This window comes from Ursus arctos, unplaced genomic scaffold (assembly GCF_023065955.2).
Source record: "Ursus arctos isolate Adak ecotype North America unplaced genomic scaffold, UrsArc2.0 scaffold_24, whole genome shotgun sequence".
Taxonomy (NCBI): Eukaryota; Metazoa; Chordata; class Mammalia; order Carnivora; family Ursidae; genus Ursus; species Ursus arctos.
Genome location: NW_026622919.1, coordinates 34,589,391 through 34,615,466, shown reverse-complemented (window position 1 = coordinate 34,615,466; position 26,076 = coordinate 34,589,391). Strand labels below are relative to the sequence as shown.

The window sequence follows — 26,076 nt, the reverse complement described above, 5'->3', positions numbered from 1 at the left end:
AGTTCTGGAAACAGGTCAGACCCAAATCTATCCATGAGCCCCCCATAAAACGCTGTCACAGACGAGAAGAACTTCACCACAGGGTAGGGAAATGAGAGGGGAGGGCTACAGCCACCTCGGGGAACAACAGGGGGCCTAGGCCGACCTCAGGTGACCCATGTCACCCGCTGACTCAGGCTATGGCGTGCGTGTTCCTCCTGCCCTCTGCCTGACATACACACACACACACACACACACACACACACACTCACACTGTGGAGTGGCCAGGCAGGCCAGACAGACACCCAAAAGTCAGACCCCAACCCTACAAACAGTCGCAGGAGAAGAAGGAAAATAACCCACCAACAGACTGCTTGCCCTGACCTCTCCAGGCTTCAGTTTCCCCATCTTTCAGGGAGGTGGATTAGATGGTTTATAAGATCCTTTCCAGCTTTAACCCTCCCTGCCTTAAGTCACCATCCCAGGTACATGCCTCCTTCCTCCTGGATTTCCCCAAGGGGTAAGAAGCAGGCCCTGGTGTCAACCAGCCATGGGCTCCAATCTCCACCCACCACTTGCTAGGTGTGTGATCTAGGGCCAGGGACCACGTCTCTCCATGCTACTATTTCCCCATCTGTAAAATAGGGAGAACAACGCTCCCGTAAGATACCAGCCAAACCCTCTGCCCATGCTAAGTGTGGAACTCGTGCTCTCTGTCAAACTCCCTAACCCTCAGGAGAGACCATGAAAGGCCCACGAACACTCTCCAGGGATGAATCCAGCAAATGGTGACAAAAAACAGACAAATTAACAGGATCCTCCTCTTTGAGGATCCCATCCTCTCTTCCTTCCAATGCTCAGCATGACCTCTTCCACCCTCAATCCCATGACCACATGACCCCATGGCCAACTCAATCACCTCCTCCATTGTCCATCCCCCACCCCAGGTCCAGGGACCAAGGGCAGCCACAGAAACCCAAGTGCCTAAGTCTCTAGCCCAAAGTGCCTGGTGCTGCCCAGGTGTGTGGGGGGGGGCAGGGAGGCAGTGAGACAGCTATGGCAACAGCAAATCTCCCCACTTAGGTACTAATGTAGTAAGTCCTATCAAGACACAGTGAAACGGGGCGTAATTTTTGCAGAAAACAATGCAGGTGATGTATGCCTGAGACTGGCACACAATAAAACTGTAGTGGAACGCAGAAAAAATGCACCCAGTCAATACAATAAAATCAGCACAAATACACCCGTGTAAAGCAAATAAATCTCCCAATCCAAATATTTTACAGCATGCACACCACAAGCAAGAAAGTGGAGAAGTGTGTGTGTCTGCACTGTTCAAGTTTTTTCCCAGAAATCTCTAAGGGAAATAAACAAAATGACCAGTGAGCCCCCTCCCCCAGAGCCCCCTCCAAAACATACATACATACATACATACGTACATACGTGCATGCATACACACACATATACGGGGCTGGTTTGCATTTCTGGCCTCAGACCGTTGTGGTCTGGCAGCGGCGACTGGGGGCTGGAGGCCCCCAAATTACCATTCATCTGGCCTTGTTGTGGAAATTTTCAAGGGATTTGCAGTAATTATATGACAAAATGCTTGCAAATCTCACTCATTGCTGAACAGAAACAGGCGGGTCAGGGATTGAACACTTTCAGCTGGGTAATTTGTAAATGTCAATCAGGCACCGGGGCAGAGAGAGAGAGAGAGAGAGAGAACCGAGACCGAGAAAAATACTGTAGCAACCTCAGTGTACGAGGCCTCTTCATCCTCCAGAACCCAGGGCTGGAAAGGCTCGGCCCAGAGGCAACGCAGGAGGGAGGAGAGAAGGGGGCAGGGGGAGAAAGATGGGAGAGGAGGGAGAGGAGGAGGGGGGAGAGGAGGAGAAGGAGGGGGAGGAGGAGGAAAGGGACAGAGCCCAGAAACAGCCACAGAAAAGAGGCTGGGATGAGAGGGGAGGAGGGGTTGTGGATGGAGAATGAAGAGAGTGAATCAGGAAAACAGTTTAAATAAGACCAGGGGAGATTAAATTAACTGATACATACATTCTAAGAGGTAGGTCGCGGGAGCAGCCATAAATACCGGCTCCCTATCTCCCCTGCTCAAGACAGCGGGGAGAGCAAAATAAAATTAAAAGATATAACAATAAAAATTACAAATGCATCTTGAGGGCCGTGTACCTGAGGTTTGTAATGGAGGCACCGAGTGGGGCTGGGCTCAGGGCTCTGCTCTCACTCCAGCCACGGGGAGCGTCAAGGTGGGAGCAGGGGGGCGGGGGGCAGCGGGGAAGGGGGATCAGTTCATTTTCTATTTGGCTGGTCGTTCTGTGGCTCCTATTTTATCCAACAGACTTGCAGAGTGTCCCCGGCGTGCAGGTGAAGAACCCATAAGGGTGATTGTTAACACATGACACTTGATTTGGCCCTTCATAATTGATAGGATTTTTTTTCCTGGTCATCACCACCCCTTGAGTGAGCTGGGTTTCATTCCACTCATTTTACAGCTGAGGAACCCGAAGCTTGGGGAGGCCATGAGTTGGCTCAAGATGACTCACCAGTTAGCAGATAGAGCAAGGATTCGAACCCAGGCCCCCTGATGCCACACCCTTTCCTCCACTGCCCTCCAGGGGCTTATTCCCGCCAGTTTCATCCAAAAAACTGAACATGCTTTCTGAGCACACGCACCTCCCAACATGGCCATGCCCCATGAGTGGTGAACCAGACAGGGGCAAAGAGAACAAGACAGCATCCTTGAAGCAGGATCGCCCACCTCTCCACCCAAAAGTTACTGGACACCCCACCAGCCTCACAAGAACACTAGTGGTTCTACCTTGAAACATCTGTAAGTGGAGGAAGTGCCTAATGGCCCAAAGCTATCATAAATCCAGGCACACTTTTAAAGGAATTTTAATTTTACTCATCACCATATTCTTGGGGGGAAAAAATAAAAACACTGACATAAACAAGACAGACTCTCTGTTGGCAGCAATAGTAGGCACACGTGGGCATCAGAAGGCCCCTTTGCAAGGACTCCAGGGCTCCTTCCCCCACTGAGGTCCACAGTTCAAGGGCGCAGAGCCTCTGACAGAGATGGGGCCTTTGACAACGGGGTAAGGAGGTTATGGGTTGGCAAGGTCAGCCCAGGAAGACTCCCTGAGGGAGGCAGATCCCGCGCGAAGAAGGGCAGGGAAGGAAAGCAGTGTGGCAGCACCAAAGCTGGTATGGGGCAAGAGGTGGGGGGAACGGAGCAGGTTGGCCCCAGCACTCTGGCCCCATAGCCACCAAAGGTTTCAATTTGTCATGATCTCTACATGGGGATAGGTTGACAGCCACAGGGACTCCCCAGCACAGTTGCAAGAAGAAGGTGCTTCTCCTACAGCTCTAACCTGGAGTCTCTCCTGGCCACTGGCGGCCAGGAGGGCACCATTCCTGCATCCGAGGAGCAGCAAAGACACTGGAGCTCGTCCTGTGTGCCAAGCACTGCTGTCCGCGCGGGAGTTACAGCAGGGAACAAACCAGGGGACACAGAAAGCCTGATGTCACGAGCTTACCTTTACCTTCATGATTTTCTCAGTCTTGAAATGACTTTTGGGAGAGGCACAATTACACGCATCGTCTTTTGTGAGTCAAAAGTGTTAACTTGTGGAATGTAAATCAGATGACACTTTTGCAACCATGTTTGGCATTTCTTCATTTTTAAATGTATTGGAGCCTCCGAAATAGAAGAGGCCCACAGGCCGCTGGCAGACTCTGAGCAGGGTGGGGGACTAGAACTCGATTAAAGTCATCCATCTCACAGAGAGTCGCTGCCACCCTCCTAGAGGCCAGAGGATCCCAGGGTGACAGAGACACTGAGGGGAGGGCACTGGTACCTGCCTCATGTCCACCCACAGCTGACCCACCTCTTCCTCTGCCTTCCCACCTCCTCCTCTGCCTTCCCACCTCCTCCCTCAACCAAGAGCACAGCTCGGGAATGAAGAGCCCCTGTTCGGCTTGTCCTCCAGACTATATGCTCTTCCTACCCACCTCCTCTCAACAAAGAGATTTCCTAGAAAGAAAAGGCATCAGGAAAACTTGCAAATCGTCCTCTGAGCTTTGACTGCCCAGATGTGGTCACTGCCAAGTACAGAAGCCTGCTCCCTTCTCTACCCCAGCATCGCCCTGAGCAAGTGCTCTAATCTCATTGTGCCTCTGCTGTCTCATCTGTAAGATGGAAATAAACACTAGCCGCTAGTCTAGCAGGACCGCCGTGAAGACTCAAGGACAGAAGGCATGTGCTCCATATTGTGAACCATTATGATGATACCCTCTCTCTGAGGCTCTCAACAGGTCGTACAGTTTAGGGGGAGGAGGGAAATTGGGAGCTAAGCTAAAGAGTAGGAAGCCGTTGCTGGGTCAGCAGCGACCAGGAGGAAGAGGCCTGGGTTGGGAGTTAGGGAGACATGGGTCTGCCATTCCTAATTCTGTAACAGCCTCTCTCCGAGCCTCAGTTTCCCCATTTGTAAAATGGGAAGGTTAGCCATCTGGGCTGGAAGTGTCTCTGGTTCTAGGAATTAGTGTGGAAAGAATGAGAGGACCCAAGTCAGATGCAGTCCATGAGCAAAGGTGGAGTAACACTGGACAGGGCGCTGTCAGGCAGGCTCTCTTCGAAATCCCAGGCCCCAGATGAGAAACTAAGCCAAGATCACCTCACAGACCCATCACCATCACCACCAGCAGCTAGCAAAAGCCAAACGCCTGGGGTGGGGAGGGGAGGGGAGGGGAGGGCGGCACCCTACCTGCTAGCCGCTTGCCATCTTGTAATCCGATACCTGCTCTTGTCATTAGCTCCACCCTCAGCTGAATTTAATGAATCTGAGAAAAATTATGAAGTCCCATAAAGCCACAAGTATCATAAAAAGTATAATAAAATTGAGAAAAGCTATTAAGTTATAAATACAACCAATGCATGCAACATCACTCAGTCGGGGAGGAAGTCGCTATAAAATAAAGTCATTCCACAAGTGACTAAATCTCTTAATTCACAAGGCACACGCTCCCCTTTACCGAGCCCAACCAAAATGAGACACAGAGGACCGAGACAGAGACCGAGCGAGCCCCTGACCAAGGTGGAGGCCGGGGAAGTAGGAAGCGCTACGGAGTCCGCACTGTGCGGCGGGGCCATCCCTAGATCCCAAATCTACATCCTTACTTTGCCAAGCAGCCCAGGTGAAAGGAAACGAAAAATAAGAAAAGAAACAGCGCGGGGGGGAGGAAGTTGGTGCTTAGGTTTGGGGGTTCCGGGGACCGCTTGAAGCGGGCCGGAGCCGGGGCAGTAATCCCACACACCCTCCCGGCTCGGCCCTCGTCGCAAGCCAGCGCTGAGCTCCGGGGCGCCGGAGACCAACGCCCCCCGCCTGCGCCGGCGCCCAGGCGGCGAGCGCGTCTCCCCCGGGCTCCCCCCCCGCGCTATGAATATTCATAGCTGTAATTAGAGAGCGCGCCCGGCGCCCATTATGGTGATTGTGCGTCCAATAAAAACAAACACGCTAATGAGGAGCTTTAGCGCGGGGCGGGAGTGCGGCCCGCGCAGGAGGAAGGCGGGGTGCCGGCGAGGAAAAGGAGCGATCCCCGAGAAGGGGTCGAGAGGGGACGGAGTAGGGGAGCAGCAAAGACCGAGGGGCGAGGGCCGAGAGCCAAGGTCCCCCGAGCAGCGGAGCGCATTGATGGAGACGTCGTCCCCGGCGGGCGGGACGGGACGCGCGGGCTGGTTTCCCACCCGGCCGAGAGAACTGGACGCCGTCACATTCGGGGAGGGGGTCTGGGCATCGAGCCAGGGCTCCTGAGGCACGAGGCAGTGGAGGTACACAGGCCCCATCGCAGGCTGAGACGCATTCCGCGCGGGTAAGCCCCGGCCTGGACCGGTGGCTGCAAAAGACCTTGCATTTTCAGAGAGTGCTGAGGAGAGCCCGCGGCTTCGGGCGCCCAGGCGTGGCTCCTCTCCTGGGAAGGGTGGCGGACAGCCAGCCGCGCTGTGGCGCAGTGGCCCGGAGCAGGGCGGTATTGGAGGCGGCTGCCGAAGGGAGAGGCGAGGACGTGGCACCGGGTTCCGGGGAAGGAACTACTGAGTGCCCCCAAACTACTTCAGTGGGAAAGTGGTGCTGAGGGCCTGGAGCAGTAGTCAGACCAACCGCACACTATCCCGTGACGATCCAGACATCCCTGCAGGTCAGCGCGGGCGCAGCTACTTGCCGCTGAGCAAGCTGAGGCCGCAGAGGTCAAGGAAAGGCACACAATCACAGTGCGCTAGACCGGCCCGCGGGCCTGCGTGTCTACTCTGAGGAGCTAGGGAAGGGGTGTGGGTGGATGGACCGAGCTGGGCTGCGGGAGGGGCTTCTGCGGGAGGGAGTCCCAGGCCTGCTCTTCGGGAAGTTGGGAATGAAGGTGGGAAGCACCAATACTCTTGTAGCCAGGGGCCCACCCTAACCTAAACCAAGCACACACAGTAAGCGCTGCGTGAATGCTTGTTCAGGGGGTGAAAGAAGGAAACCACTGGAAGAAGGACACTTGATGTAGGAAGATGGGAGAGTGAAGGAAAGATCTAGAAGAGAGATGGGGGATGAGGCCTAGAGCAGTGGTTCTCCAGTTCCGCAAGATGAGATTAACATACAGCTTTCTTATGTTCACACATACAGAATTTTATGTACAGAATTTCCACAGCATTATTAGGAAAGCCAAAAACTGGAAACAACCCAAAAGTCCGTGAAATGGTGAATGGATAAACAGAATGTGGCCTATTCATGCAATGGAATGCTAGTCGCAATTAAAGGGCTAAACTATTGACACACACTACAACATGGATGAACCGTGAAAACATTCTGCTTGGTGAAATAAGCCAGTCACAACGGGCCACATTGTATATGGTTCCATTTATATGAAATGTCCAAAACAGGCAAATTTATTAGAGACAGAAAGTGGATTAGTGATTGCCTAGGGCGAAGGGATAGGGGAATTTGGAGGTGACAGCTAAGGGGTACAGGCTTTCTGTTGCGGGTAATGAAGATGTTCTAAAATTGGTGGTGGTGCCAGTTGGATGACTGCGAATATACTAAAAGCCATTGAATTGTACACTTTAAATGGGTGAGTTGTATGGTAATGTGAATTGTATCTCAATAAAGCTGTTAACAATTAACAAATCATTATGCTAAGTAAAAGAAGCCAGACTGAAAAGATCCTCCAGAAAAGACAAATCTATGGAGACGCAAAGTAGATTAGTGGGTGCCTAGGGCTGGGGTGGGGAAGGGATTAACTGTCCACAGACACTGGGGATTTTATTGGGGTTATGGAAATGTTCTATAACTGGGTTGGGGTGATTGTTGCCTAACTCAATAAATTTACTAAAAAGACATTGAACAGTATGCTTAAAACAGATAAATTTCATAGTATGTGAATTACACTTCAAAAAAGTTTTCAAAACAACAACAACAACAGATTGCTGGATCCTACCCCCCAGAGTTTTCTGGGATGGGATGGTTGGAGAATTTGAATTTCTACCAAGTTCCCTGGTAGATACTGCTTGACCAAGACCACATGGGGAGACCCACAGATCTATAGAGGTGAAAGGCCAAGGCCAAGAAGGGGGAGGAGCCTGTTTTTTAAAAGAAAGAAACCCTTTGGGCACCAGCTCTCCACACCCACCCGCCCACTCCTCCAGTGTCACCCGGGCGGATAACCGGGAGGGGCTGTAATGGGCGGTAGGGAGTGGTTCTCCGTGCCTGGCAGATATTCCTCCACAGCAGACAGCAGCAGAGTTAATTTCAAGGCAGCCTCTCCACGATCAACCGAAATTGCCAGCGTAAATAGGAACCGCTGTTTATTTGCCACTTACCTCTGTCTTGTTCCGCTTAAATACTGAGGGGAAACCGGGGCCATTAAGGTCAGAAGAAAATACGCAGCGTCGCTGTGGGTGGGTGAAAATGATATTAGAGATTGGAGGGGGGGCAGCAAAAAAATAAATAGAGGAAGAAAGGAGGGTGGAGAGAGGAGGAAAAACTGCCTTGCACCAACAGAGCATGAAATAAAATTAAATTAAATAAAGATCTGTTTGGTGGGTGGGGAATCTTCGTCCCAGGAAATATGGGTGGAGTTTGAGAGAGGGGAGATTTCTGGAGTTGTTTGTAAAGCCAGCCAAGGGAGCCTGTAAATTCTGATTTCTGTTTTCTGGACGGATTAGAACAGTTCGGGCTTTATTCTCTTCCTGTGGGTCACCAAGAAACGGACCCAGGGAGGGGACAAAACCCCCAAGGAACCATCGCCCCCGCCCTAGGGGGGTCTTTCCCCCAGCTCTGTGGTCTTGGATGGTCCCTGCCCCTAGGGGCTTCACACCCCAGAGGCGGCCCCCTTCTTCTCCCCCAGCCCCTACCCCCTGGCGGCATTAATTGGAGGCAAGAGGAGTACCGTATTTATTACCTCCCCTCCTGCTCCACACTAAATCTTGTGGCAATGCTTCTAAAAGTCAATAAAACGAGAAGGAAGATGCGATAAAATTAAGGTGGAAAGTGCGATGGGGAGAGGAAATGGGAATCTTCTTTTTAATTTAGCTTTAATTTTAATTTTTTGTCACCTCTCCAAACAGCCACCTTGCTTCTGCTGCAGAGGGGACCTGGGGGGGAGGAACTGGCCTCGCTTTTTAAAGGCTGAGAAAGCGGCACACTGGGCCAGGTCTTGGGAGCCATGTCTTGGGGGAACCACAGCTGGGAGCGAGCATGTGGGTTGGGGGCTGCCTGTCAAAACCCTACTCCCCCAGAAGGAGGCACACCCCCAGAGACCACTGTCCAGACCTGGGGGCTTTCCTGCAGCTGATTTTCACTCCCTGACAGCAGGATCTGAGTCTTAGGCATCTTAGTCATCTGTTTGTATTTATTTTATTTTATTTATTTATGGGTGGGGCATGAGAGGGAGGGGTGGGGGAGAGGCAGAGGGAGAGAGAAGCGGACTCCCCACTGAGTACGGAGCCAGTCACAGGGCTTGATTCCAGAACCCTGGGATCATGACTAGAGCTGAGCCGAAGGCAGATGCTTAACCCACTGAGCCACCCAGGTGCCCCCCCCTTTTTTTTAAGATTTTGTTTTTACGTAATCTTTGCACTCAATGTGGGTCTTGAACTCACAACCCAGAGATCAAGAGTCTCGGGCTCTATGGACGGAGCCAGCCAGGCGCCCCCATCTCTTTATCCCCAGCGGCTGACACAGAACAGAAGCAGCAAGGATGATGATAGCTAATAGCTACTGAGCACTATATCCCAAGCACTGTTCTAAGCCCAATTTGCCGTTACTATTTCATCTTATTCCTCCCATCAATATCCCGAGCTACATACCATTGTAAGAGCCCCATTTTATAGATGAGGACATTGAGGACAGAGACGTGAAGCACCTTGCCCCTGGCCGCAGAGCCAGCAGGTCGTGGGACCTCTACTCATGAGATAGATAGCGGGTAACTCTCACTTACGGACTGGATGAATAATGAATGCAAATTGCCTAAGAATTCTAACCAAGTGCCAAATATGCACAGCAGTGGTCCTGTGGGGTCCCTCTCCTTCAGTCCACGAAGGCTGGGGTCCGCAGTGCCAAGCAATGCAGAGGTCGAGATAGATGTCCTCAGAGCTCTGGGGAGCTAAGCTTCTTGGTGTTTGGTGGGAAAGCCCTTGAGGGTCAGGCCCACATTTGTTGTCAGGTGCTTTCCCATTTTCAGGAAGGGCGAAATCACACTCAACCTCGCATCTCCATCCAGCCAGAAGATGTTCTTTCCCCAGTGGCCCAATCATGGGGCAGAGAGTCTGTGGCTCCGCTTGTAAGCTCCTTCTCAAGCCCAAGACCTCTGAGGCAGCAGAGCGATTGACCCTCCCTCACCCTGGCACCAGCCAGGCATCTGGAAGCTCCCTAGCAGGGCCCCACGTTGGAGTCCAGAAGTTTGGTATGTTTTCAGAAGAGACTTCCCCCCTCCTAGCACTGCCGCCTTCCTTGCCCACTCCCTGATCCGTAGGGGCCCACTGAGCTACTCTGCCCTCCCGTATTTCCTCCCCCAGTCCTGAAGATCCCCAGCCTCTCCAACTGGAAGAGGCAGGAAAGGATGCACTTCTTTTCAAATGGGCTCCTCCTTGCTCAAAATATTGTTCCCCTCATTAAAAAAAAAAATCATATTCTCAAAGACTAATTCCATGGAGAAGTACACATGAATATTTGTAAGTTAAAAAAAAAGCAAGTTATCAAATACCATGCAGAATATAATCCAATTGTGTTTGGTTCTGTTTTAAAAAATAGTTTATGGTATATTTATGTACACACAGAAGATTAGAAGAATATACGTCAAGATATTTATACTGGTTTTTGTTTCTTTCCTTGGTATTTCTGTATTTTCCAAATTTTCTGCTGGGAACACATGTCCTTTTATAGTATATAAAGGGAAATTATAAATGAATTTTAAAATTCTGCCTTATTAGGTTCCGTTTTTAAAAGTACTGATACCCCTTCAGCTTGCTGGCTTTGAGGACCCATAAATATCAGCCAAGAACAGTTCACACGTGACTGTGTGTGTGTCGGGGGTCCCAACTCCCCCACCCTCTCCCAGTGACTGCTGTTCATCATACCCAGGACAATTAACCATCCCCTTATTATTCACACGTCATGATTACTAATCACCCTTATTAATATCCATGCTTTGCAAAACCAGGAGGCAGCTTGGCTCAGATGCTTGGAACTCTCCAGGAATCTATTCCTGACCCCAGGCACGTCCCTTCCTGCTCTGTGCCTTCACCTCCCCCTGAATTGGAAAGATCTGCCCCTTCCTCATCCCTCCACAGTGACCAATGTCCTCTGCTTCCCTCCTTTGCCAGTTCATAAGAGCCTCACACCCCAGAGGTGTTCCTATCCCCATTTGCCACCTGAACCGCAAGCCTCCCTTACACTGGAACTGAAATAAGGGTCCCTTCCTAGAATTGATCCCTTTTCTCAAGTTACCCACATGGTTCATAAAATGTATGCTTTACACCAAGCAGATGCACTATGGCTAAAGACTGAACTTTATGGTGACACCATTTAACCATGTTCCGTCTCTAAATCTTGGTACCTGTTTTGGGAAATGCATTAGTAGTTCCGTGTTAAGCCTGCTATTGATACATTGGCCATTCAGCTCATGTTAAATTTCCTGGCCAATGTTTGAGGCAGATTTATGCTCTGGGTCACTTCAGCCCTTGGTTTTTAATGTGGTGCTGGCTCTGAGAAATGTTGAGATGCGCTGTGCTATTATGGGGGAAGTGGGTCCAGGCGACACCACAATGGCACAGAACCTACACGGCACCACCGCGGCCGCTCCTAGAGGGGTGGTGGTGACCGCTTCTGGGTGGAGATGACGACGTCGTCAGAGAGGTGGCTGTCAGCCATCTCCGCATGGAGCGCACTCTGGGTCGGGACACCGGGCACGGACCACCACCCCGGCCTGGGCTGAGACACAGAGCCCGCGCCAGGGCCGAGCCTACTCGAGGAACGTAAGGGGAAGACGAAAACAACGGATGCAATCTGAAAAGGGGCAGCGGTTGCATTTACTACACAGGCAATGAGACACCTCTCACCCAACGAGAGTGACCGAGGTGACCATCTGGCAACATGTCGGGACACGGTGTGGCTATTAAAATGACACGACGGTGGGCTCGAACCCTGAAAACGTCCGGGTGATTGGATGTGAGGGGAAAGCAGGAAACCCAGAGGGAGGGCGGGCAGGGCACGCAGCCCCTGGGGAAAGAGCCCTGCATCAGAGAAGGGAAGAACCGAGTTCAAATCCAGACTCGGCTGTTCACGCTGTTCATGAGCCTTGGGCGTCCATGGGTGAAGGGAGATCAACACCCCTGCTACCAGGGTGGCGAAAAGGCTGAGTCAGGTCCCAATGCTCAGGACCTTTGAGGTACTCGTTAACAAAAATGCCCCTGAAGGTAGCGATACCTCAGAAAGGACTAATCGGAATGTGAACACGTAGAAATTAAAGTTCTTCAGAGCCTTTTGGACCTGGTTTGGGAGAACAGATTCCGGCCTTTGGAAGATTTCCCATAGGGGACTGGTGGCCCAACCAAGCCCAGCTGGGCTCTGGAAGAATGAGAGAGCAGTGTGGGCTCTCTACCCACCCCGGCTCCCCCAAAGGAGACCAAAGCCACACTCGGTAACTGGGCATGAGAAATCCCAAGCTCGGTCTAAAATGAGAAGAAACAAAATCATACCCACCCTGTGCAACGCCAGGGAAGCACAGAGGTGCCCTAGGAGTCCCCTGGGAATTTGCCTCGTGAATCAGAGACAGAGAGACAGAAGGAGGTGGAGCCAGAGGCAGGGAGGGGAAAAGGGCTCAAGTTGTCTTTCCTTTAGCCTGTGTTCTTGCCTGCTGCCTGCTGTGGGTTAGGGACAGGCTCCGCCAGCCTGCTCCAGGAACAAGACAAATAAAGCAGACAGCTCTGCCAGCAGGCTACTGGCCCCGCCTCCTCTCCCTCCTCCTCCCCCTCCTTCTTCCACCTCTGCTACCCAAACTCCATCCCCTTCCTTTGGTATCATGGAAAGAATGAAGAGTGTTGTGAGTCTGGTTTAATGTAAATTACTTGACATGAGTATTTCTGGCAGAGAAAAGGATTTTCCCCCCATGTACCTCCCTTCAGGGACCCAAGCATGCAATGTGCCTCTGACACCTCCAACCCAAGGCCATCCCTCCACAGTCTCCAAGGACACTTTGGGGACCACCTCTCTCCACCCCGCCCCCAATTTTCCTCCTATACCACCTTCTTTCTTGAGGAGTGGAAATGGGGTTAAGGACACGATGGCAAGCTGAGGGAGAGGAGGAAGAAGAGATTTTTGTAAGCCTGTTATTCTGGAAGGGAAGGGAAAAGGGAGTGGGCCACCTTGAGGGAGCGGAGCAGATCCAGGCATTTGAAAGAATATTTTAGTAATTTTCCAAATAATTCAGCCTCCGATGCTCTTCCCGGACACAGTGCACTGTTGTTTTAATAATCCAGGAATTTGCCACAACTCCCTTTCAGTTTCACGTCACTTACACTTTGCTCTAGGAAAGCAGCCTATTTGCAGTTTGGTGGCTGTGGGCCCCAGGCTTTTCACCTGTCAGGCAGTTGGAGCCATCTGAGAAACACTCCCTCTTTTATGAGGCCTTCTTGGAATCTCCCAACCAGAAAAGCTCCTTTTCGTCTACGCTGTCCTAGAAAGGAAGTATACTCTGGGATTTTCTGCTCACATCCTATCCCCTAACTGGATGGCACCTTGCTCGTTCCTTGTGATGCCTTTCACCTAATCGATCGGTCAATGAGCTGAGAAAAGCAGCTGGGGTAGGGGGATGGGAAGCCACAAAATTGCCCAAATTCCAGTTAAGTGACCCTATCGACAAGGATGCTCGAATTCACAGTCCAAGGCCCCTCACTCTGGTGATCTCATGCAAGCTGCGTGTCCACCTTCCAGAGTGAGTCCTATTACCAGTCATCTCGCCCGAGACACCCCCAGGTAGTAGAGAGATCAGAACCCAGGCTCGCTGCCCCCGCTACCCATGCTCTTCCCACTCCACCACTCTGCCTCCTACAGCTCCTTTCCCCAGAAACAGTGGGCTGCCCCCAATCCTAATTCACCCAGATGGGAGTCTCCTCTCTGGATTCTTTGCTTCTTCAGCCCCAGTCCAAGCTGAACCCTGGCCAGTGCCACCACTCAGCCAGCTGGTTGGGCAAGTGGGCTGGGTAGGGGTTAGGAAGCCCCAGGCTCTAATAAACACTCAAGGAGGTGACAGGAACCTTTTCATCTGTGTGAGGAGCTGGGAGGCAGACATCAAAAGCCTCTAGGACAGAGCCCACTGGATTATTTTTTCCTTGGTTGTTCCGTAGCTAGGCAGCAGGAATTCGGCCTGGCAGGACAGGGTCCACGGAGAGAAGGATACCCACAGGGGGAGAGGACCCACCTGACCTCAACTTCCAGCCCAGAGTTGGGCTGCAGGAAGGGTTGATCCCATCTCGATCTCTGAGACTTATTTCCTGACTTCCCTAGGCCTTTGGGGAAATGCTGCAAATTCTTCGGCTGGCTCTCATCTCCACACCTCCACTGGGGCCTCAGTTCCAGCCCTTGAAGCTCTAGGACAGACGTCCTGACATGGACCGCCAGGGCACCACGCAGCATCTGACAACTCGACCGGCTCAGGTAGCCTGCAGGATCGACGGGGCACACATGCTGGGTCTTCAACACACACACAATTTAAATGGACCCTTCCCAGGCACTCTCTCAATGGGTTTCTGCCCCACAACAGGGTCCTGTTCTTAGATGAGGAACCCAGGGTTCAAGGAAGGCGAGCACCTTACTCCAGGTCACACTCTCCGGAGCCCGTGACCGCATGAATACTGACCAAACACACAGCAGTTCCCAGCCATTCAATGCCAAGCCCCGTGCTAAGCACCTTCCGTGCGCCTAACACCTACCGCAATCCCACGAGAAGACATTTTATCTCCATTTTACAGACGATGAAACAGGCACTTCGGGGTGTTAGGTGACTGGGGGGAGGTGCCTGGAGTCAAGCCTCAAGCAGCCTGATTCCATGGACCCTACCCCAGGGTGCGGAGTGTGTCCGTCCAGGTCCCCCGAACCCCCAGTACCTCGAGGAGCGCCTGGCCACATGTCTCGCTGAATATTTGCAGAATGTTTGTCCACTGAGGAAATCTGTCCCCACTGCCCTTGCCCTCGGCTTACTGCTCCCGGACTGTTCCTGTCCTTTCTCCTAGCACCTTGCTGATCTCAGGCCAGCCATTTGACACTTCTTTCCTGAGAGTTTAGGATGAAAACCCATCTGCACCCCCCCGCCCCCAAAAGAGTTCCCCAAGGAGGCTAGGAAGTCATTCACCACCTTGCTCCCCACACCAACCAGCATTTGGGGATTTGTGGTTTGTCTCCATGGTGCCCCCTTGCCTCAGTTTCCCCACCTGTACCAGCTAGGAGGGAAGTAGGCAAGCAGACTACCAGAAAAGAGGCCCAGAGGCAAGTCTGCCCCTCTCCTCCCTTTCCCCCAGTGGTTGCAGAGGGTAGATACCACGGAGCCCCAGACAAGCAGAGAGGGGCCTGCAAGGGGGGGACACAGGACAAGTATGTGGAGTCGGCAGGCCCAGCTCCAAGGTGCACATTTCCAAGCAGGGGAAATGCTAAAATCTGAAGGCAGGGTCTCTGGAGGACGGCCTCCCGCAGGGGGAGGTTTGAAGGCCCCCCGGAACACTGGCAGCCCCAACCGCCTCCGCCCCCAGGTATTAACCGGTCAGCGTCGCTGAGAATTGACCAGGCCTGCAGGAGCCGAGGAGACCAAGATGCCCCTTCCAAAAAACGATGACACAAGAGAGATGCCCCGTGCTGGGCTCACTGAGTGCCTCTGCGTATGACCTCATCCAGTGTCCCAGCAACTTGGAGATTGACGCCCACGTCACCAAGAATGAAGCAGGGATCTGAGACCTCCCCACAGTCACACGGCCAGGACACAGCTCAACAGGGACAGGAATCCAGGTCTTTGGGGCCTGGACCCATGTCTTGCCAGTATCTCCCCAGGCTTCCTTCAATAGTATCTGGAGGCTTACCCATACCTCGCCTTTCCAGCCTCCCTCTTAACCTGGCCTGGGGTCCAAGGGCAGGTGAGCCGGGCAAGTCCCACCTCCAGGGGGGCCCTGGGTTTAGAAGCCTGGGGTCTAGTGGTCAATGAGAGGACAGCCTTCCCCATGCCCTCAGCAGCTCAGGGTCACCCACACACAGCCGGGCTGCTCCTCCCTCACCCCCCTCACTGACATCCCCATGCCCCCCTCCACAGCCCCTCTGGTCCCTCTGTCCCTTCCACTGCTACTCTCAGCCCCTGTTTGGGGCCCCAGGAATGACCAGGAGTCGTGACTGGGAGGAACAGTGCCCCCGACCCCCAGCCTGGCTTCTGACCTCTCCAGAGCCTCTCCACCCAGCCCTAGCCCTGGGTGTTAGGTCCAGGGAGCAGGACTTCTCCTGCCTAGCCAACCAGCCACCGCACAGCCAGGCACTCAGAGGATTGACCGATATCAGAGCGCCACCTAGTGTGCCCGGGTCACGCCCTGTCCCCTGCCCGTCCCTGCTGAAGCCTTCACTTTGTCTGGGGCACCGCCTCTGGGGGGTGGGGGGCTGAAGGAGCGCCTCAAATCCAGACTGCTGACATTATCCCTAGCTACAGTCTTGTTAACCCCTCTTCGGCAAGTTTTTTTTTTTTAAGATTTATTTATTTATTAGAGACAGCCAGCGAGAGAAGGAACACAAGCAGGGGGAGTGGGAGAGGAAGAAGCAGGCTCCCAGCAGAGGAGCCTGATGTGGGGCTCGATCCCGGAACGTCAGGATCATGCCCTGAGCCCAAGGCAGACGCTTAACGACTGCGCCACCCAGGCGCCCCTTGGGCAAGTATTTTTAACAAGAACCTATAATATGGAACAGTGGCTAAAGCAACGTTAGTCGTCCAAGAGGCCCCATCCGTGTACGGAGACTGTGCTCCGTGCCTTGCTCTGCCCGTTCCGTGGTCGTCTCTCCCTCTCCTTCCCACCCCTGGCAGGCAGGCTGATAAAGCGAAATAAGCACTGAGCATGGGCAGGGAGGTCAAGCAAATCTGGGCTTACATCCTCACTCTTGACCGGCCGGGTGACCTTGAAAAATTCACCTAAGCTTTCTGAGCCTTACTTTTCTCATCTGTGAAATGAGCTTGTAATTAGCATCATGTACAATAACAAGCGTGAGGCACTCAGCAAAGTGGCAGCCACTTACCAGAGGCTCCGTTAACTGCCAGTCTTGTCCTCCTTGTCCCCCTCGAGGGGGATGTGACATCTACTGCCGCGCACCGAGCCAGGTCTCCGTCACCCTCCTGCTCTCTGAGCGCACGTCACAATGCCTTGTGTGTCTCCGTGTTCTGGGGCTAGGTCCCTCCCCTCTCCCCCTGACCCCCTGGAAGCCCAGCCCAGTGGCCAGCCAGGGACTGAACTGAATGTTCCAGGCCAAATGGCCACACCCCAGTAGGAGAGCCCATTCCCCAGTCCAGAGGCCTGACCCGGTTTCTGGCCCTGTCAAAAAGAACGTCATCTACAGGCTTCCAGTTATAGCATGACTACGTCACAGGGAGGAAAGGTACAGCGTAGGGAGTAGTCTGTGTATGCCACCAGTGTTGTGCGGTGACAGATGGCAGACACACTTGTGGTGGGCACAGCTAACATCAGAGATGTCGAATCACCATGCTGCACCCCGCACGCTAATGCAATATTATGTGTCAACTCTGCTCCAACTTAAGAATAAATAAAATTAAAAACAAAACAAAACAAAAACACACCCATGTTTTCCCTCCCAGAGCCCCGGTCTTCTCCTCTGTCGAGTGGCACTGAAGTTCCTGACTCGCTCCTGACTCGCACAGCTGTTACCGGGATTAAGGAGAAGACATTCGTGAAAGTACTTGTAAAGGTTGTAACACACAGCAGGCCCACAATAAGTGGAATTTATTATTGTGCTAGCTGGGGAGGCCCAGTGGGTGCTCAAAGCCATGGCGAAGGAAGACAGAAGATCGTATTATCTCAACTGTGCAACTTCGACAAAGCCGTCCGGGGCAAGGAGGCAGAAAGCAAGAAGGGAAGGACAGGAGATGGTTAAAATCAGCAAAAATTAAAACCCAGTCGGGATCTCAGTCCACAACTTATTTAAGAAGAAGGCATCCCACAGGCCAGGGGTATTTGGGTGGGAGAAGCCTCTCCTTCTCCCCGGGGTGGCGATGGGGAACAGGCCAAGCGGGGTGGGGGACGAGGGGGCGAACAGCCTCTTTATTAACACAATTATTTTATTTGCCGAAAGGTAATCATCCTAAGTGAGGTCAAGGCGACTGGCTCGGGAAGGCTCTGCAGGCGGCTGGCCCGCGTTGCCATGGCGACGGAGCCAGATCCCTTCTAGCAGCTGCAAGGGCTGGAGGTTCCCGAGAAAGAAGCCCCCATCTCTCTTCTTCCCCCAGAGAGAGGCTGAACAGGACCTGCGGGTATTTGCATTCCCCCTCCCAGCTCCAAGTGACAGACCTAGAGTCCCTAGGGGGAGCCTCCGGCCCAGGCCCTCCGGGAGCCTATCCTAGGGGAGAGGGCTGTCTGCAGCCATCAGCTCACTTCATCCCATAATCACCATGCAAAGAAGGGACTAAGCATCACCTGACCATCTTCCAGAAAGCTGTGGCTCAAACGAGCTCATGATCTATCCACAGACACACAGCCCCTGAGGATTTAGAGGCTAGAGTCTGAAGCCTGAGGCCCCATTTGCAGTTGCCTCAGAACCAGGGACTGTGACAATGACAGGGAGGGATTAGACCAGGGTCTTGATTGATCAGAAAAACTGGGGCAGAGGAAAAGTTGCTAATCAAGAAGTCAGGGAAGCCTGGGTTTGCGTCCCAACTCTCCCCTCACAGGCCACTTCACCCTTGGCAAATTTGCTCCGAGTCTTGGTTTATCCAATGCATTCTGCACCTGCAACCTGCCAGTCTCTGCAAGAGTAAGCAATGACCAAGACACATTTCCCCATCTGTAAAATGGGCCGACTCAGCCTTGCCCCAGGGGCCGGGGACGGCAGTGGTGACTGGTAAACATGCTGTACCAACGTGGGAAGGTTTTCCTCTAATTTTCACCCAAATCTCAGAGGCTGTAATCTGTGCGGAGAAGGGAACAAAAGACTCCCTAACCTCAAATCCTCCAGCCCTCAAGTCCAGGAGACAGCAGAGCAGAGGGAGGCCCAAGGAGGGTGCCAGCCCCGCCCCCCCCCCATGCCGAGGTCCATTTTGCTTGTGCCCACAGCATCTGTCGCCCTCTGGTGGACGAGTCTGACACAGTCACAGGGACAACTGCGCAAGCCACAGGGAATTCAGATGGGAGTGAAAGGGGTGGAGGAGGGGGGGGGGCAGGTAGAAGGAAGGAGAGGGGGAGCAAGGGGGGAGCCCCATCTACTGAGGGCCTGCTCAGCTCCTAGCCCTTTACTGGAGGTCCTGGTAACCCTGGGAACCAGTGCCCTGAAGTAATTATCCCTGTTCCATAAGAAGGAAATCGAGACTGGACATGGTTGGGAACCGCACAGGGCCCCCAAGGCCGGGACACAAGCCCAGGTGGTGACCTCAAAACTCCAAGCAGTCCATCTAACTTCCCATTTTAGATTCACTCACGTCCTCTGAGGCTGCCGACTGGAGTTCCCATCCTGTGCCAAACGACATTGAGCAAAGGCAGGGGATGAAAGGGGGACCGCTCAGGTTGGGGTCCAAGCACACAGCTGGCAGATGCCACCAGTCCTGGGGGACCCCAGGTGAGGGACTTGAGAGTCTGGAGAACTTCTGAGCAAAAGACGGGCAGTGGAGAAGAGAGTTCTTGAGGGATTACTCCCTCTTCTAACTAGTCACACAGAGACCTCTCCCAGGGTGGGCTCCTGGGGGGGGGGGCAGGAGCAGCAGGTTTAAGGGTCGCTTCTGGGTCATGAGGCAGAGAGAATCCGAGACAGGGTGAGACAGAGAAAGGAAGGGGATGGTTCTAGCTTCACAGCTGGACCTGGCAGCCATGCCCAGGGTTCTGCACCAGTGCAGCCCTAAACTTTAACCAGTGGATATAAGGTTTGGCCACCAAGAGCAGCAAGGACGATGTGCAGAGACCTGGCAGGAAAAGAGGAGGGGGCTGTTTGGCCAACAAAGGGTTGTATGGCTCTCTCTGGGGTCCCAGTCAGGGCTTTAGTGCCCCTTCCTATGAGGTGTGGAGTGAAAGGCAGAGTCAGGCTGAGCTATGTCAACAGGGAGGGAACAAATCTGACCCAGTAAGGCTCAGCTAGACCTCAGAACTCAGCCCCAACCCTCTCTCCCCCCATCCCAACAAGCCTCAAGTGAGACCCCAGGATGCCTGAAAAGGGACGGCTCAAGATGTCCATGCCACCCTTAGTTGGAGAGGGGGTCTCAGCATAGGAGCTGTGGTGGCCCCATCTCCCCTTCAGCCCAGGCCGTACAGGGGGAGGGACTGAATGGGCCACGTCCCCACCCCCCAAGTGCGCTGGGGAGAGGGCGGAAAGTAGGAGGCGACAAATGGTATCAGCTGCCCAGCATAACTTATTAGCATCCAGGCAAGATTAATCAAGCCCAGAAACCTCGAGCAGACCCCTAATTAGTTGCTGCTGATAACTATATTTGTCATGCTCTCCAATTATTCCACTGTAAATTTCAGAGTTTAATTGCACCTTGTTCTTCATTGAAGTGTCACTGTTTGCACACGCTCCCCTAATTCTTTAGCAAATTTGACAAAATTCAGCATTAAATATAGATTATCTTTAGATTTCCATAATTAACACAACCAAACTGTCTCAGGCCTAAATATTTCTCCCAGTGCCATAAATCTGGCCTGTCCCCAGAACCCGGAGAGCTGCTCCCAGCTCCCCGGCAGAGGCCTGTGGGAGAACATGCATTCACATCCGTGAACATGACAGGCCTTGCAGGACTGGGGTAGGGATGGCAGGCGAGGCTTCACTGAGGGCACATACCCAGGGACCATCTCACCTCCAAATTTATCGGAGTCCTCATCAAGGCTGCTCCCTGGGGTAGCTCAGCTGTGTCCCAGAGTTTAGAAGGCCAGTCTGGCACCATGGCTGACCTCTGACCCTGGCAGGTGGGCTAGAGGCAAGTGGCCCAGCCTCCTGCCAGGCCGAAAGTCACTTCACCCACAAAAGCCAAAGGGCCCCTGTTTATGACTTTTTTCCCCATTAAGCCTGACCTTGATGTTTGATATGCTAGGAATATGACCCAGGCAGACAGGAATGCCCTCCATGCCACAAACCCTCCCTGGTGCCCTCACTGCCAATCTTCTCTCCTAACCTACTCTCTCCAGACTCACCAGGTGAGTCCAGTCAACTGTATGTCCAGTCAACTCTAAACACACCCACCTAGGACAGTTAGTTCAGATGGGGGGGGCAGAATTCATGCCCACCCCCCAACATTAGGTTGCAAATCTTTTCCACCAGCCCCCAAACCCCAAACCTAATACTACAACAAAGTCAGCAAGGTGCCCCATTTCCAAGATGACAAAAGGACAGAAGCGATGAGCGGGAGAGGACAGAGAAGCCTGTGCCCCCTGAAGAGGCCTACCCAGCTCTTGGCCCCTCGGAAGAGAACCATATCCTGGGTTTATCCCAAGTCAAGCCCCTCCCACTTCCCCAGGCTGGCTGTTTCATGGGCAGCATAGCAGTCGGAGCTCAACTGCAAGCCAAGACCCCCGCCCCACACTGCATTCGCACTTACAGACACACAAACAGACACAGAGGTAAATACACACAGGTGCACAGAGACACACCACTGACACCCATGCACGCACACACAGACGCACGAAATCACACACCAACACACAAGGACAGATAGACACACACAGAAACACACCCCCTTCTGCCTAAGCCTTGAGCCAGGGGGCAGCCAGGCAGGGAAGTACTCACTTCCCCGGAAACCAGTGCCATGTCCAGAGTCTAGCCACGAGGGAGGGCTGGAGTGGGCTGGGGGCCCCAGCAGACAGCGCCTGCAGCCCTCGCGCCCTCCCTAGGGCCTGCCAGCCCCGTGCTCCTCAGTTTCCCTGAGGAAGCTATGGTGGTTGAGGGGCTGAAGGTGGGAGCCCAGTAGTAATATTGAGAAGCCTCAAAGTGTACTCGCAGCAAATTTGGAGGAAAATCAATGGCCTTTAATGAGATTTGATTTTTCTCCACGATGGGCTGGGCTGGGGGTAATGTGGGAGAAATTTCTGGGTGCAACATGGGAGTTGAGCCAGGACACTGGATGCAGGACTGGGAAGGACTGGGCCGCCAGAGTGAGGAAGCTCCAGGCCCAGTAGCCGCAGGAACAGGCAGAGACAGAGGACCAACAGATAGGATATCAGGCTGCCATCCAGGCCCAGACAGGACCCCTGGTCCGGCTTGGGTATCTGCCATGGCTGAGCCGGGTTCTGGATCCAGGGGTCTGGAACCCCTGACCTCAGAAGGAATGAGGGGCTGGCCAAGGCCAAGAATAGTGAGAAGTGGTCACCAGGGAGTAGGCAGCCCGTTCAGGGTCACTGGCTTTGGAGGATGAGGAGAACCAATTATCTGGGGTTAACCCTGATCACTGTAGTTTGCCGATCACCTGCCAGGCTCCAGGCACTTGTGACTGTCATTCTTCAGAAAACCCTGGAACAGAGAGGACAGTCCCTTGCTCGGATGAGCAAGATGAGAGTCAGAGAAGTGAAAGAAATTGCCCGAACCCATGCAGGCAGCCGGTGAGTGCCTCAGGCAGTACCCAGATCAAGGTCAGCCAGGCTCGCAGTCTTTGTTTCCTGCATTCTGCTCACAAGCAGCCCCCTGCAGGTGAGGAAGGAGCCACATCTCCATCTCTCTTCTCTTCCAGCCCAGGGCTCCAAGATCCTTGGGCCATCTGGGTCAGAGCTTGGGTTTAGGCTCCAGGGTAACCAGAACTCAGGGAATCTCCTCCACAGATAGACGCCAATACAAGCCTTCCCCAGGCACAGAGGAAGGTATGTTTGTCAGCTGCAATCCTGCCCCCCCCACCCCCGCCGCATCCCACCGGCTTAAGTTTTGAGCTCCCAATGCTTCCTTACTAAATCATAGAAGCAATCAGAGGCCATTAATCCAACCTTAATAACCTCTACCTGAAACTCCTGGGCAACGTCCTACCTGAATGGCCATCTGACTGCCTATACTCCTCCAGTAACAGGGAGCTCACTACCTCCAAAGTACCCCATTTAACCTCTGGAATCCTGTTAGATTGAGCTGCCATCTGTCTCCCTGAGCTTCCCACTGGTTCCAGTCCTGCTATCCGAGTCACTGTCCTGCCCAGTGACCTAAAGGTGTTGACGGAATTGCTGACAGAGGAGAGAAGTGGTTACAAGCAACCAATTTGGATGGACTCGGCGGTGATTTCTCGGATACGATACCAAAAGCACAGGCAACAAAAGAAAAATAGATAAATAGGACTAAATCAAAATTTAAAACTTCTGGGCAGCAGAGGAGACAATGAAGTGAAAAAGTAACCTCCAGAACAGGAGAAAACATTTGCAAATCATCATCTGATGAGGGGTTAATATCCAAAATATATAAAGAATTCCTACAACTCAACAGCAGACAACAACAACAAATGACCCAATTAAAAACTGGACAAACGCATTTGCTATGACATGGGTGGAGCCAGACAGCATAATGCTAAATGCGATAAATCAGAGAAAGACAAATACCATATGATTTCACTTATATGTGGAATTTTAAAAACAAAACATACAAGCAAGGGGAAAAAAATGAGGGGCGCCTGGGTGGCTCAGTCATTAGGCATCTGCCTTTGGCTCAGGGCGTGATCCCTGCGTTCTGGGATCGAGCCCCACATCGGGCTCTTCCGCTGGGAGCCTGCTTCTTCCTCTCCCACTCTCCCTGCTTGTGTTCCCTCTCTCGCTGGCTGTCTCTGTCAAATAAATAAAATCTTTTTAAAAAGGGGGGGAATGAAAGAGAAAGAGACAAATCAAGAAGCAGACTCTTGGGGCCCCTGGATGGCTCAGTCAGTTAAGCGTCTGCCTTTGGCTCAAGTCATGATCCGAGGGTCCTGGTATTAAGCCCCGCATCTGGATCCCTGCTCGGTAAGAAGCCTGCGTCTCCCTCTCCCTCTGCCTGATGCTACCCCTGTTTGTGCTCTCTCTCTCTGTCAAATAAATAAATAAAATCTTAAAAAAGGGAAAGGAGGGGCGCCTGGGTGGCACAGCGGTTAAGCGTCTGCCTTCGGCTCAGGGCGTGATCCCGGCGTTATGGGATCGAGCCCCACATCAGGCTCCTCCGCTATGACCCTGCTTCTTCCTCTCCCACTCCCCCTGCTTGTGTTCCCTCTCTTGCTGGCTGTCTCTGTCTCTGTCAAATAAATAAATAAAATCTTAAAAAATATATAAAAATAAAATAAAAAAGGGAAAGGAGGGAGGGAAGGAAAGAGGGAGGGAGGGAGGGAGGAAGGAAGGAAGGAAGGAAGGAAGGAAGGAAGGAAGGAAGGAAGGAAGGAAGGAACTCTTTAACAGTAGAGAGCAAACTGATGGTGACCAAAGGGGAGGGGGTGGGGGATGGGTGAAGAGGTGTGGGACTGAAGGAGTGGACTGGTCATGATGAGCACCAGGTGATTACAGAATTGCTGACTCACTGTATTGTACACCTGAAACTAATGTAACACTGTCTATTAACTATACTGTAATTAAACTTAAAAAAGAAAAAAATTGGGCAAAGGACTTGAATAAACATTTCTCCAAGGATAATACACACTTGGCCCACAGCATAGGAAAATATGCTCGGCATCACTAGTCATTAAGGAGATAGAGCCCACAATGAGATATCAGCTCACACCCATTAGGATGACGACTCTCAAAACAAAACAAAAGACCCAGAGAGTAACAAGTGTTGAGGCACCTGGGAGGCTCAGTCAGTTAAGTATCTGACTCTTGGTTTTGGCTCAGGTCGGGATCTCAGAGTCCTGAGATCATGCTCCCCGCTGGGCATGGAACCAGCTCAAGATTCTCTCTCTCCCTCTCTCCCACCTCTGCACCCCCCCCCAACAGTCGCTCTCTCAAAAAATAGAGGAAGGGAGGGAGGGAGGGAGGGAGGGAGGGAGGAAGGAAGGAAGGAAGGAAGGAAGGGAGGAATGGAGAGAGAAAGAAGAGAGAGGAAAGGAGGAAGAGAGGGAGGGAGGAAGGAAGGGAGGGAAACAAGCATTGGCGAAGATGTGGAGAAATTGGACCCCTTGTGCACTGTTGGTGGAAGGGTAAAATGGTTATAGCCACTATATAAACAGTATGGAGGTTCCTAAACCAATTAACAATAGAGGGTCGCCTGGGCAGCTCAGTAGGTTAAGCGTCTGCCTTTGGCTCAGGTCATGATCCCAGGGTCCTGGGATCCAGTCCCGCATCTGGCTCCCTGCTCGGCGGGGTGTCTGCTTCTCCCTCTGCCCCTCCCCTCGCCACCCCCCCCAGGCTTCTGCACACACTCTCTCTCAAATAAATAAAATCTTTTTAAAAAAAAATTAAAACTAGAACTACCCTATGAACCAGCAATCCTACTTTTAGGTATCTATCCAAAAGAATTGAAAACAGGATCTCTAAGAGATACTGGTACACTCACATTCATTGCATTATGCACCAAGCCAAGAGATGGAGGGAAACCCAGTGTCCATCAACCAGTAAATGGATAAATAAAATGCAGTATATACATACTGTGGAATATCATTCGGCTTTAAAAAGGAGGGAAATCTTGTCACATGGCACATGGACGACACTGGAAGGCATGAGGCTAAAGGAAATAAGCCAGTCGTAAAAAGACAAGTACTGTACGATTTCACTTACACGACTATCTAAAGCTGTGTACGTAGATACATAGGAAATAGAACGGTGGTTTCCAGGGCCTGGGGGAGGGAACAGGGAGTTCTTGTCTAATGGGGATAGAGTTTCCGTTCAGCTTCAGATGGAAAAGATCTGTAGGTCTGTCGCACAACAGCGTGAATAAACTTAACTACCGAACTGTATACTAAAAAATGGTTAAGGGGTGCGTGGGTGGCTCAGTTCGTTGAGCGTCTGACTCTTGGCTTCAGCTCAGGTCATGATCTCAGGGTCAGGAGACTGAGCCCCAATTGGCTCTGCACTCAGTGCACAGACTGCTTGGTATTATTTCCCTCTTCCTCTCCTCCCCCCTCTGCTCCTCCCCACCCCCCTCTGCTTGCACGCTCTCTGTTTCTCTCTCAAATAAATAAAATCTTTTTTTAAAAAAATGGTTAAGATGGTAACCAAAAGAGATGGAAAAATCAATGGTTTTGGAGGCAGACAGAACTGGGCTTGAGTCCCAGCCCCGCTATTTCCTGTGTGTCCTGGGGCAAGTCGCCAAACGTCTCTGAGCTCATTGTCCTCAACTCTATACCAGGGAGTGAGAGAATCTAGCTGGGATGCTGTGAGTATCATCTCGTTAACAAAGCAGTGAAGGCCCTGGGATGCTGGTGTGAAACTCTGGGCACGGAGTTGCAGAAGCAGCA

At 52.5% G+C, this 26,076-nt stretch overlaps 1 protein-coding gene across 4 annotated transcripts in view; it reads right to left on the bottom strand.

Moving 5' to 3' along the window:
- The window catches only part of MRM1 (mitochondrial rRNA methyltransferase 1), a 58,446-nt gene that overhangs the window by 20,541 nt on the left and 11,829 nt on the right, over positions 1–26,076 (bottom strand). Inside the window, exons 5-6 of one of the 4 annotated variants that reach the window (XM_044390756.3) lie at positions 25,268–25,343; positions 23,305–23,487 (exon numbers count right to left, since the gene is read on the bottom strand). The exons of 2 other annotated variants lie outside the window; for them this stretch is intronic. In XM_044390756.3, the coding sequence (XP_044246691.3) occupies positions 23,373–23,487; positions 25,268–25,343 (191 nt within the window). In that variant the 3' untranslated portion in view covers positions 23,305–23,372. Of the gene's footprint in view, positions 1–23,304; positions 23,488–25,267; positions 25,344–26,076 lie in introns of those variants that run through there. One more of the 4 variants, XM_044390757.3, reaches the window with a different exon arrangement.